This window comes from Sorex araneus, chromosome 11, assembly GCF_027595985.1.
Source record: "Sorex araneus isolate mSorAra2 chromosome 11, mSorAra2.pri, whole genome shotgun sequence".
NCBI classification, from domain to species: Eukaryota; Metazoa; Chordata; class Mammalia; order Eulipotyphla; family Soricidae; genus Sorex; species Sorex araneus.
In genome coordinates this window covers 17132125-17145740 of record NC_073312.1, presented here as the reverse complement: position 1 = coordinate 17145740, position 13616 = coordinate 17132125, and the positions used below count along the sequence as shown (strand labels likewise).

General features: G+C 48.4%; 1 protein-coding gene across 4 annotated transcripts in view; it reads right to left on the bottom strand.

Annotated features, from left to right (window-relative positions):
• The window catches only part of XPNPEP1 (X-prolyl aminopeptidase 1), a 49636-nt gene that overhangs the window by 9607 nt on the left and 26413 nt on the right, over window positions 1-13616 (bottom strand). For 3 of the 4 annotated variants that reach the window (XM_004611931.3, XM_055119448.1, XM_055119449.1), the window contains 9 exons: window positions 13043-13135; window positions 12545-12688; window positions 10793-10888; window positions 8196-8277; window positions 6070-6280; window positions 3578-3667; window positions 2986-3036; window positions 1778-1836; window positions 1229-1306 (listed from right to left, as the gene is read on the bottom strand). In XM_004611931.3, coding sequence (XP_004611988.2) covers window positions 1229-1306; window positions 1778-1836; window positions 2986-3036; window positions 3578-3667; window positions 6070-6280; window positions 8196-8277; window positions 10793-10888; window positions 12545-12688; window positions 13043-13135 — 904 coding nt within the window. The remainder of the gene's footprint in view (window positions 1-1228; window positions 1307-1777; window positions 1837-2985; window positions 3037-3577; window positions 3668-6069; window positions 6281-8195; window positions 8278-10792; window positions 10889-12544; window positions 12689-13042; window positions 13136-13616) is intronic. The other variant, XM_055119447.1, reaches the window with a different exon arrangement.

Sequence of the window (13616 nt, the reverse complement as noted above, 5' to 3'; positions counted from 1 at the left end):
TAGCTATCTCCCTATGTGTCCCCGTACCATTGGGATTCTCCATTACTTCCAGACACTGTCGTAAATTAATAATGGTCGAACTGAACCTGGACTTTTTGGGACAACCTTGTTGCTTGAGGAGATACATCTCATTGACTCAAGTGCTCAATAAAGTAAGTGAATTGGGGCTTTTGTAGACAACAGACCAGGATCCAGTTCCAGGAGCCTGCCTCTTCCAATGACCTCCATAAAGAAACACCAAAGGAAAATCAATTTCTCCCCACTCTGAAATGTTTTAATCTGTGAGTAAGGCAAAATTCTAGGACAGTATCCCAACTAGCAAATTGATCACCAGAGTTAAGCATGACTAAAACTGAAGTCCCTTGGATCTTTTAATATTGGACCAGAAGTATTAATTTGATAGATAGATAGTAACATCTGTGACTATCTCCCACAAAAAGATTCAAAAAACAGCAGGGGTGGGGCAAAATCTAAGCCAAGGACAGCACCATCACATGCACCTTAGCGTCCTTTCATTGATGGTGCACATCACAGATGCGAGCAATGGACTCAAAATGCAGAAGACAAGACAAAGCAAATACAATCTGAGCTGAAGTCCAAAGGCCAAGGCTCCTGCATCTCCCACTACTTCCAATGGGCAATTCATCAGTCCTAAACTTAACTGAGCCCCTCTTACCGGCTCTGTTCAAGGATGTGCAGCTCTGTGGGCCTGTGGGCTCTTGTACATAATTTTACAAATCCCCACAGGCTAGGGTCACACACTTCAAGCCCACAGGGAAGAAAAAGAGAGTACTAATTACATCCCTAACTACACAGGCTTGCTCCTGAACTGGTGACTTTTTTTTTTTTTTTTAACCATGGAGGTACTAGAGTGCAAAGATTTCAGATCTAGAGCATCAAGAAAGCTGCTATTAGAGGGAAAGAAATGAAAAAGTCCCCATCGTTAAGATACAAGGACTATAAATACAGCTTTTGCCGCCTAAGAGGGCCAACCAACTTGATAACATCATGGAGAATGTCGACGTCAAAACAAGTGAATCCAAAAGACAGAGGCCTAGAGATTCAGCAAAATTAAGACCTTAACGGCCTCACTTCCCAAATCAGAATAATCTAACAGACACACAGAGGGGGCACTAGGGCCTCTGGTAAAACAATGTCTCTCCCCTGCTCAGGCTCCTGGGCAGAAGCAGCAGTAAAGGCTGGAAGTATGCTCTTCCGCATGCCTTACGCATAGTGAATGATGGCACCGTTGGGTCCGGCGCTGGAAATCGTTGGGAAGCTCAGGTCCACAAAGTCAGCCTGCTGCCTGGAACACAGACACATGGAACAGAAGAGCTTAAAGGGTTTTGTTTTCTTTAATTTTATTGAATCACTGTGAGATAGTTACAAGCTTTCATGTTTGAGTTACAATCTCACAATGATCAAACACCCATCCCTCCACCAGTGCACATTCCCCACCACCAATATTCCCGGTATTACCCCCCCCTTTCCACCTTCCCCCTGCCTCCATGGCAGACAATATTCCACATACTCTCTCTCTCTCTCTACTTTTGGGCATTATGGCTTGCAACACAGATACTGAGAGGTCATCATGTTTGGTCCATGATCACTAAGAAAATGATGGCTGGAGGAATCAGTCGGGATGGGAGATGTGTGCCAAAAGTAGATAATGGAGTTTAAAGGTTTTATTGTGCCAAGAATCAGGGCCCGCCTAGTAGTCATTTAACTCACCAAGGGATTGAGCACAAGATTCCCAGAAGCCCAGACAGAGGCTTACCTGCGAAACTCCTCAGCTTTGTCAGCAGCAGAGATTTCTGTCACGTTACCTTTGGGCACCTAAAAGGAAGTTGCACATAAATCATCTAGTGTCATAGGTTCAATGGTCTCATGTAGTTCAACGGATGTCAACGGATATGCCTTTTCCCAAATTCCTAGGTCCAAACATCCGATCTACAGAACTCAGATAAGTCTCATCTTTGACAAGGAGAGCATTTCCAAAGGCCCTCACCAAAGTTATCCAAAGTCGGATTCCTAGCCATATAATTGTTCACTCAACTAATTTTTGACTCTATAAAATACCTCCCAAAACTTAATACATCCAAGTTTAAAAATTCAAAAGCCTCCCTCCTGGAATATCATCTTACGAAAGCTATCCTAAATAAATGCAGAAGAGTTTATTACAGGGTTATTGAGAATGGCAAAAGAAATTTTAAACGAATATTTGAAAATAAGAAGCCTGGGCAAATAAACTAATCCAGTCACTAAACAGAGACTCCATTTGGATCATTTTAAGGCCTTCTCAAAGCCATAAAAAAAGGAAAACTGCTAAAATGGTGATAGTGAATAAAATAAGGAGTACCCGAGGCTGCAAGACATGGAAAAATGATTGGCACTAAAAAATGATTCATAAATGATGGAGGGAAATTGTCAATGGGAATAGGGTACTGTTTTCTTTTTCCCATTAAAGTTACTTTTAAAGACTTGTTTATATAATATTTAAAGGGAACCTGATCTGCTTAATAACAAAAACAAAGAAACCACCTTCATATCATTGGCAGGGAGAGAATGAGCGAGAAACTAATATCCAACTGTGAACTTAATATTTGAAGTTTTATGGCTTAAGTGCAAGGTCAAGATGTACAACAAAGACCTTCTTTCTTTTCTTAATACACCCTTGCCCATAATGAATCATTTTTCTTCATAATGATATTACACTTAATTACAAGACAATTCCCAACTGTCCAATTTGGACTAAAAAGGATGCATTCTGTTCTGGTATCCTTATTACTGTTTTCTACAACTAAGGAATTTGTATTTACACACACCAAATCTCCAGGAAGAATGTTGAAATACGATATAGTAGATCTGGTCAAAATTAGACCGTGGTCTTGGTCACCAGAGCATGGAGGGAGCACAGTCTGAATCACGCTGGGTAAGCTTCTGACTAATCTACAGCCACGGGTTTAACAAAGATTAAAAACCAACCTCTTTCTCCAGCCAGTTAAAGAGTTCACAGAGGGCAACAGCATCTTTAATCTGTACAAACAATGGAGACATTTTTTTTTAATTCTTCATTAGAAATCTGAGGGGCAGATTCAGCCCTGGCCTGAGGTGAGAGGCCTGCATTCACGGGACCCCCGCCCCAAACCAGCAGCACGCCCGCCTCACAGATCTCAGGCACTTCCGGCAAACAGTTTCAGCAACTTCCACGAGCAGGGAAAAGGCTCCTCTGCCCTTGAGTGGCTCAGGGAGGCGCCCGAAAGCACAGGCAGCTCACTCAGGGGGTTCAGGGCCTGCCCTACGTCAGGTCAGGAAAGGCAGGCCACGCTCAAAAACCATCTCTCAATCCAGAATCTTTCTAGACCCGCTGCTAGCTTTGAAACACAACCTGGCTCTCTCCAGAATCACTTTGTGCCATAGGTCACACTTCGTAGATCTCTTGCCTATGGAGAACTTGACTTTTGTTCTCTCAGGAACTCCGGGGGCTTAGAGAGGTTCTGACTGTGTGTGTGTAAAGTTTGGGGCCGCTGGACCATCTGTCACACATCCCCTCTCTTGGAGAGACTGCGGTACTCACGTGAGCTCGCCTCATGCCATCGGACTCAGTCGAGTTCTTCACAGCTTTGGCAATGCAGATGGGGGTGTAAGGCATACAGCAGCGATGCTCCTAGGACACAGGACGGGGGGAACTGAGACGGACTCCACTCACCCACATCCAAAAAACATCACCTGCTTACCCAGCACTGCACACGTGAGATACTCCCACTCAGAAACATCTGGCTGTCCCCAGGAGCCCCAAGACCTGCCCCTTTTGAGTTAATGACAACCTAAGGAAAGAGACTTACTCCCCAAGAAACTAGTTTGCTACCCTCGGCACCTACCTGGCTCCTAGCCCTCCCCCTCACGCTCCAGCGGCTGCTGGCTCACTTCTCGGGAGTCCACCTGCCAATCAAAGCTTGACTAAAATAACCCGTTTCTTGCTGCACTCAGGCAGCTTCCTCGCACTACCTAGGGGTACACGTGACTGATGAGGGAGCCCTCCAGGGCCATCCCCTGCCTTTCAGAAATCCACGTCATCCAAGAGAATGCTCAGGTGGAGAAGGCCTGGGAAAGGCCCTTCGCACGTGCAGAGTAAGTTCTAGTGGAGGCCCGTGCTGGCGGGAGGAGGGAGGGGTGTCTGCCGCCACGAACTGTGGGTGCTTTGCAAGGGCTCCTTCCGCTCTCTCAAGCTCTGCTCCTGCTCTGCTCTCCTCTCCTGAGGCGGGGAAGGCAGGGACAGGCACCACACAGGCAAGGAAGCCAAGTTCTGAGTGCGGATCACAGGGGGCAGGGCCCGGAGAAAGGCCATGGGAACGCCAGGTCTAGGAGGGCAGGCCTGGCTCTTTCCAGGAAGGGCCACGCCTGGGCGGAGAAGAGATAACATCGCTGGACTTGCCGGGGGCACTGGGCAGCCAGAGGCCTAGCAGGGCGGCCAAGAAAGGCCAAGAAAGGCGACAACTGACTGGTCTGGGTTCCAGTCTTGCCCCAGGCACTCATTAAAATGAGGAGACAAAAGCCAGCCACCCGAGCAGCACTGCCCAGTGGGAGCTTAAAGGTGGGACTATTGCTATCATTTGTTTGGTCTCTCCAATTGGACAAATGCCTCCTCCTCAAGCCTCTCGAGGCATCAGCACTCTGTAACCACAAAATGCACTGTGGGGTCAGAAGAATGGTGCTTTCTTATACCTCCTGCCCCTACCCTTAACCTGAGCTGCCCACTCCTTGATTTAGTGTAGGATAACATCGGTTAGTCCTTTCTTCCTTGCCACTGGGAACTTAGGTTTGTTGGGTTACTCCTATCACAGTGCTCCCATTCCCCTGTGTTTATTTGTGACCTCTTTCTTTGTGCTCTGCTTCCCCAACCAGCCAATCACCTTTATCTTCTAATCAGACTCTGTTAACTTGTAAATACTGCTTTTCTCTTCTCCTTAAGTCCTTTGCATAGTTAATTCAAAGCAATGTCTTTTTGGTATAGACACAGGAAGACAGATAATGCTATGCCATAATACTTAACTATGAATTAAGAGCAGGGTCATGGACCAATTCTGTCGCGATCCAAAAAGTAACAACTAGATTAAGACCTTGCTAAGATTAGGAAAGATTAATCTGGCCTGAGCACTGTAGATCTATAGCGAGATGTCCCCAGGAGAGCCACCCTACAAGCTTAATGTATCTCTTACTGTGGCCATACAAAATAATTAATATTAAGAAGAATAAGAAGAATTAAGATGTTAGTTAAGATGGTTAAATAAGTTATTGGACTAAGGAAAGGAGAAAAACCCCTAGGTGGCATTTTGCCCTTGAGCCTGATCTGGGATCAGGAAGTGCTCTGATATGCTGATTGTGCTACCCCAATGCTGGGGAGTTGGTGAGAGACTAGAGAGAGACCAGGGCAGTGAGTCAGAGCACGGAGAGATGAGCAAGGGGAACAGGAGGAGACGGGAATGAGGGGCAGTGTGAGACCGGAATGGGGAGCTTACAGAGACTGAAACAGGCGCGTGGGAAGAATGGAATAAACGGCAGCTGATCACCAACCAGCCTGGCCCTCATTTCCTCCTTTGTTCGCTCATGGCATCGGCCGTCCCGGGTGGGGAAGTGGCTCGAGACCACCGAACACAGGCGGCGAGAGAAAGCCGCGGGATTTCCCTAGTCGCTTGCTGATTACACAACTTAATACTCATTTTTAGATCATTTTCAAATGAACTGAGCTTACTGAATTCAACTCTGTCTTAGGAAATAAGTCTTGTTAGTATCACAGTCTCATCATCAAACAACCTAAAATCATCTCTCATGCCCCATTTTGGGGAACTCAGGATTCAATGACTCCTAGAGGCCCTCAGCCTCTCGATATGGCAGCAGCTCTAGGGGCTTGTCCGGGAGAGGCGGGACAGGTCTGTCTGTCCTAGTCAGGCCGGAGCCGGACATCTGGTCAGACCAGCTCTGCTTTCAAGACCACACGCGGCACGGTGCCAGCACTGGGACGGGGCTGAGAGTGGGGCAGGGTTGAGGGGTCTCTGCAGGGCAACCAACCTTGGGGATGGCCTCGCTCACGGCATAGCTGGCCTTGTCGCTGACCCAAACCTTGTCCTTGGAGGAGAGGTTGGCACACAGGGACTTGAGCTCGGTCAGGATGGACTTGTAGGGAAGCACCTGGATTTTAAACTCGGCCTCCACGCCCAGGTCAAGCAGCAGGTGCTCCTTCACACCCGGGGCGTCGATGCGGTCGCCATCGATGAAGAGCCTGCAGGGACAAGCAGGGGCTGAAAACAACACGGTGCCTTGTCCCCTCGCTCACAGAACAGTCAGCTCTGCCCTGGCCATCAGAACTAGCTTCTCCCTCCTCCCTACTCCTCTCCAAAATCCAGCCTCCAAAGTGTCCCTGTCCTTTGCCTAGGATGCCACCATGCACCCTAACCTCCAAGGCAGGACTTGGTGCTGTCTACACTGATATCCCACCTCTGCTCCGTCAGGTCTTTGGGCCCACAGCCCTCAACTCTGTACAGCTCCAGCGACAGCCTTGCCCGGGCTCAGACGCTGCCATCTCTGAGCAGCTCAGCACCACAAGCCTGCACTCCTGTGTCCCTGCCTCCCGCCTTGCCCCCTCCTTCCTATTCCTCATGGTCACGTGAGTCTGGACGACTTACAAAGCTGATGGTAGCGTTCCCTGTGAAAAAATCATTCAAAAGTTCTCTAGGGTCCTTGCAATAAAAGCCTAAGCTTTTTTATTTTATTTTTTTTTTTTTTGGCGGGAGTCACGCCCGGTGATGCACAGGGGTTACTCCTGGCTCTGCACTTAGGAATTACTCCTGGTGGTGCTCAGGGGACCATATGGGATGCTGGGAATCGAAGCCCGGGTCAGTCACATGCAAGGCAAGTGCCCTCCCCGCTGTACCATCACCCCGGCCCCACGAGCCTAAGCTCCTGACTGACTCACAGAGCCATCCTTTCTGCGGGCCCCACTCACTTGCCAGCCTTGCTTTATGTGCATCCGCACTAACTCACTCCTAGTTCCTCATACACGCTATGATTTTTCCAGCCTGGAGCCTCTACACCACTGTTCCCCGGGTCTAGATCACTAATCCCCCATCTCCCCTTTTCCCTGTGCTGCTACTAGCTAACTCCTATGGACCCTAATCTGTCTCAGTATTACTTTCCCCAACTGTCTCCTCCTCCAACCCAGGCTCCTGCTATAAAACTGGTTCCCGTCATACTCATTAGTTTGTTCCCACTTTCGAATCCAAATCCCCTCAAGGAAACTCATCCTCCAAAGTCTATCCTGAGAGACTATCTATCTCCTTCACCCCAGTATCCCACAGGGACCCAAGGACCTAGCAGCACTGGATAAACAGGAGTGTAGACATGTCCCAAACAAAAGGGCCAAGGACCAGAAAAGGTAAATTGAGAGTTCAATGGAGTGCCACTCCCACAGAATGTCCAACTTCATTTGTGGTGTGGACACAGAATCATTTAACTTCGCCCACGTTCCCTGCACTGGCTACTGAACACTTGGAATCAAATGAGTAGCTAGAACAAGACTTTTTTGAACTAATGTCAGGGATTTTGTGTCAGGGTATTAGTTCACACTCACTCTAATTCTGATATCCTGGCCATTCTAGTCGTTTATCTCATAATACTGCATGTTTTTATATATTTCAAATCATTGGGGAGTCAAGGTGGGACATAAACAAATGTCCACTCTCGAGGAAGACAAGAAAGGAAAGGAGGCTGGCGGAGGCGCAGGAAAATGGAAAAAGCAGGAGAAAGCAGCTTTATCAGTGGAACAGCAGGCAGTGACTAGCAAGCTGGAACCAGAAAGGTCACTGGGTCTCCTAAGAAGCTGTGAGGATAATAGCTAGGAATGATCATACTGGACAAGAAATGAGTGTCAAAAATAGGTAAAGGGGTATTCCTGATAACCTTTCAGTAACAATATTGCAAACGCCCAAAAGAGACAGAGACAGGGAAGAAAAGCGCCTGCCATAGAGGCAGGCTGGGGGTGGGGGGTGATGGGAGGGAAACTGGGGACACTGGGTGTTGGAATCTGGATGACTGAAATCTAATCATGAACAGCTTTGCAAGGGACTATTTCACAGCGACTCAATTTTAAAAAGTCCAAAAAAAATAAGTATTGCGAGGAAGGACTTTCAAACACTCACATGATGGTCTCTAGTCCGATGATTGCATAGGAGAAAAATACTGGATTGTGCTCCACATCTGATCCTCGGAGATTGAAAAGCCCTAAAAATAATAATAATAATAATAATGATGAACCAAAAAGTCAAGTCCCTGAGACGGAGGGAAGTCCTTGGGCCCAGAGTCCGGGTGCCAGGAAGGAGACTGGTGCATCTCTCTGAAAGGAGGGAACCCGACTTCCTCATTCCACCTCTGAGCGGCAGTTGCTCACACCCACCAAATGATGGTGCCAGATCTGTTCCTTCTACCTCCAAGTCACTGACCCGCGAAGGGAACGGAAGAGTTATTACCCAGAAGTGACCTCCAGACCAAGCACTGAAATGGTTTTCTTAGTGGTGACCTGCCAGGCCTGAACTTGAGCAGAAAACCTCCAACGCTCCCAAATAAAAGGGAAGTATCCAAGTATTGGCTCCCTTGTGAGACAAATGACCTCGGGCAGAAACACTGAGACCCACCCAGGCCACGATGAGGGCCACGCAAGGCCCTCCCAGCAGGGCCATGAACCCTAAGAAGGCAGGGCTTCCGGGAAGAGGAACAAAGGCCATGAGTCAGTAAGTCAGCAGGCTTAAGTGAAGGAAACCCCAGCCTGTGGCCCACCAGAGGGCCCCTGTGCTCAGCCCAGGGACCCCTAGAATGGGGGAGGTAGGGTAGCTGGATGCGGCACCCACATTCCGCCAGTGTCAGGGGACTGCTGACGTCACTACACAGCAGAACATCACGCCCACCACCATGGCCTTGTTTTTATGAAGATCAGAGTACAAAAAAGAGAAAAAAGGCCCAGGTACCACACTTTTTTAAGTGGCTTTGCAAAGTACAGTGATGAGGCACTGTTTCTTACCTAAAAGACTTGAGCATCTAAAATAGCAACAGAGCCTGGTGCTGGTAAACAAGTGGCAAGATGGACATTTTTCACATGGAACCTGTCTGAGCAGCAAATGGTCAGATGGGTCAACAGCCCAGTCAAGCTCAAATACTCCTAACCCATGTGTCAACTAGGAAGAGGGACAAAATGCGAGAAACTGAGACACAGATCTCAACTGGCAGAGCTGCTGATGCCCACAATCGTGTAGGGAAGTTGGGCAGAACCCAAAGGTTATCCTTTGGGAGGTGCCAAGTAAACTGGTATCACTCTTGCACTGTGCTATAGTGATCATGTTGTTCATCGATTTGCTCGAGCAGGCACCAGTAAGATCTCTACTGTGAGACTTGTTACTGTTTTTGGCATATTGAACATGCCACGGGTAGCTTGCCAGGCTCTGCAGTTCAGGCAGGATACCCTCAGTAGCTTGCCAGGCTCTCTGAGAGGGACAGAGGAATCGAACCTGGGTCGGCCACATGCAAGGCAAACACCCTACCCACTGTGCTATCGCTCCAGTCCATGGTATCACTATAGCATGGAATATTTAATTTTCATCTATAATTATAATTATGCTGATACATTTTTTTAAAAACAAGCCAAAAAATTATATATGCACAGAATATTAAATAATGATTATCTCCGGTTAATCCCATAATCACTAATCAGATGTTTTTTTCCTTCCTTCTACTTCCTCTGCATTTTTTTCTTTTTGCTTTTTTTGGGTCACACCCGGCGTTGCACAGGGGTTACTCCTGGCTCATGCACTCAGGAATTATTCCTGGCGGTGCTTGGTGAAACATATGGGATGCTGGGAATCGAAGCCGGGTCAGCCGCATGCAAGGCAAATGCCTTACCCACTGTGCTTTCATTCCAGCCCCCCCCCTCTGCAATTTTTAGGTTTCCCAAATTGGGAAGGTGTTTGATTTTTTTTTTCTTTTTTAAATAGTCAAGGGAAGAATATAAATTTATGTATTACTTTCTCTGATGCTGAGGCTAAATCAACATCAAATCATACAAATCATAGATATACAGGACAAAGTTTGGGGGCTTCACTAAAAAGAGAGGACATTATTTAGTAGGGTCTCATTCTCTAATAAGGAAATGAAAGGGGGTGTTGTATCTCAGTTGCCTTTGGCCAAAAACAGTCAGAAAACAGACATGACTGGTTGGTTCGACCAGATTCCTGCAGGTTCTAGATGACAGAAGGTATTGAACACTGCACAATGGTAATCTAAGGTCTAAAGACTGAGAAAGTGCTACAGAATCAAAGAATTTGGTGAAAAGAACTTCAGTTCCTGAGTGTTCTGAGGTAGAAATATCTCTAGAACATCTTCTAAACTGGGAAGATGTGGAGGAAGTACAGGAAAAGTATAAAGAAAAATAAATTCTCCCACAATCTCTATACCTACAGGTTGACAGACATGGAATGATTTTTTTCCCAAAGGCATCACAGTTCTGAAGAGATTCGTCAGAGGTGGATGTTACCACAGATTTAACATCAGCCACTGGCTTTACCACTGCTCTGGTCAAAACTACATTCTCCTCCCCAGTTCCCTGTAATTTTCTTCTCCACTCCTTAGCAAGTTGTACACTCACATGGTGAGTCCTTTGCTTATTCCCTGCCTTACTCGGAAGGCTGAACTGCATTGAACACAGATTTTCAAAGGTACTGCACCCAAACAGTGAGGCCAGAGTACTCACATGCGATCTCATCCAGGGCAGTGACCACAAACCACACGATGTTCCTCTCAGCCATTTTCAAGCGAAGGTCTACAACCTTGTCCTTCCAGGACACACCTGCGAAAAGACAAGTGTGTCAAATTCTGCTCCTGGCCCCGAGGGACCTTCAAGAGCCCAAACATTCAGCAGTGAGGGAGAAAGCGAGGTGACCCGTCTAGAGGACACGTAGTCATAGCAGAGGGAAGGCCTGAAGTCAAGCCCTAACCAGAGATGTAATGGCCCAAGCCAGTGGACAGTCAAGAGCCCCGTTTGCCCGAGCAGCAAAGCCAATTTGTGCGTTCAAGAAAAATCTATGAAGCAGTCAAGTCAAAAAAAAACAAAAAACAGATGCCTTCCAAGTACTATGCTGGTCCGCATGGTGACACTGAGCTACATCAGGCCCTGCCTTCCTGGGGCTACCAAGCTGAAGGGAAAAGGACCATTAGATCAGCAATTAATCACACAACTGTATAGCTTCATGAGAAAGAAGGCCCGGGAGGCCTGGAGAACTCAGAGCTAAACACAGCCTTGGTGGTCAAGGGTATCACCCGCCAGTTCCCACTGAAAGAGCCAGGAGACTGGCCTTTCAGTGAGGGATTCCCTGCAGTCTGACTCACTGTGACTACCACCTCGAAGTACGCTGAGCCTGTCAGACACAGCCAGGCCTTCTCCCCACAGCACCCCAGGATTAAATTTTGGCCTACAAGAAGGTCTCACACTTCATCACCACCAGCAGTCACAAAAAAAAGCACTTGCCATTCAGGTTGCAAGGAACCGCTACTAAACATGGTCAGCATCTGCCTTACTCCCTGTTTACCACAGCGCCCTGCAGTCTTTTCAGAAACATTTGTTCTCCCCTTCTACCAGCGAGGAGTCAGACGCGCTGCTCCAGTTTAAAAAAAAAAAAAAGGTTTTTTAATCAAAACAAGCTGATGGAAAATGTTTAAGCTGACCCCAGGCCACTCACTGGACCCATCCCCCCTCGATCTGCACGACCCTCCAGTGAGGGTGTCAAACTGGAAGGCAAGTTGAGGGCTGCCCCCCACAATCCAACGGTGCTTTGAAGATCAGCTCGGGAATGTAGTTTAAAACTTGGCTCAGAGTGTGAGTTGTAATGTTTTCTTCCCAGGACCCCTCTGGGCAATCTGCCTACATTCCAGACACCCCCCCTTCCACCTCTCCTCTCGGTCTACTGCAAGATTGGCTCCCTCCGGGGCAGTTACCTCAGGCCCCTCCCTCTGCATCGCCCCATCACCACTCTCCTCTCCCAGAAGCAGTTCAGGAAACTTCTGCTGCATGTGCCACTATGGTACAGGCTGGAAGAAAATCCCCCTTGTCCCAAATCCTCTACACAGCAGAAAGTTCAAGACAAACGGTGAGGGCGTCACAGAAGGAAAACCAAAAATGCAGGCGGGAGGAATTGAATGGAACCAAGAAACCAGGGCTGGTGTCAGACACACGTCAGTGTGGCCGATAGCGACTCAGCAATAACACAGGCTACTCGCAGCACCCAGAAGTCTGCTGCGAGGAGCTCTGAAGTATGAATGAGGCCCGAGTGAGTGCCAAGCAGTGAGACAATTAAAATTAAGCTCCGGGGCTGAATCTAATGCCCCGGCGCCTGGGTGGGGCAGACACATTCCACAGGTTCCAGCTCACTTTGGATCGAGATGTGGATCGAAGGATGACAGTGGGGAGGGGACAGCCGGGGGGACCCACTGGGAGCACTGCACCGACCTGTGTAATCCAGGCCCAGTGTGAGGAGGGGCTTGCATGGGCGCTCGGGACGGTCTGTCCAGATCTTGTCCACGAGGTTCTCCTTGACAGGAATGAGGTAGTGGCCAGCGCTTCTCAGAACCTTGGCCATCTTCTTCCAGTAGTCTGGGGAGAGACACCAACGGCCCAGTCGTGAGCTGACTGCCAGCTTCAGCAGAAGCATCACGCAGGGCCTTGGGAGTCTGGTGAAATATTTCTGGAAGGAGAGCCCAGTCCGGCACCAGAAGTGCAGGATCAGACACTCTGACAGTTCACCCCCTCCATCCCCGCCCCCGACCCAAGTGGCCTTCTCCTGCCTCTATGCCACAACTTTTCTCCTACCCTTGATCCTTATTGTGACAGTAAGTCATGCTGGGTCCCCAACTGTCCCACATTCCCAAGGCAAAACCACGAAGCAGGAGAAGCATGAATAACCCAGCTCACCTCCTCGCCTAGGCTGAAGGGCCCAAGCTCACTCACCTGTGGGAATGATCAGTGGGTCCACTCCAACCTTAGATCCTTCAGGAAGGACGCTTACCAGCCAGTCTTCCTGGGTGGGCGTGTCCTTCAGACCTACCAAGGAAGCAATGGATAAAAATATTTGAGAAATTTTTTAAAAACCATTCCTAAGCTCACAGTCCTACCTAGAAGGATGCCATTCACCAGCATCATGACGGCAGAATCTGTATGAAGCACCTTCAGGAAGACAGACTGTCAACGCTCAGAACATCCGAATCTTTAATTCTCAAGGACTGGGAGGAAGGGAAGAGTGATTTTTCCAAAAGCAAGCCAAACTTGTATTTGCTCCCTCCCTGTGAAACGGGCCTCGTGAGAATAGTTCGACAGCCAAGGAACACGGTGCCACGAAGACCAGTTCAGCAGCTTTCCCAATCCCCACAGCTGGATGAGAGTTCGGGGTCAGACTCTGGTGAGGGCAGGAGCTGAGAACTTCCCCGAGGAAAAGGGAGCGTGTGCCATGTGCCCTCCCCTCATCTGGAGGGCAGCGTAGGGGTCAGGGGTCTCCTGCCCGAGTGTCACCCAAAGGCTAAGGACA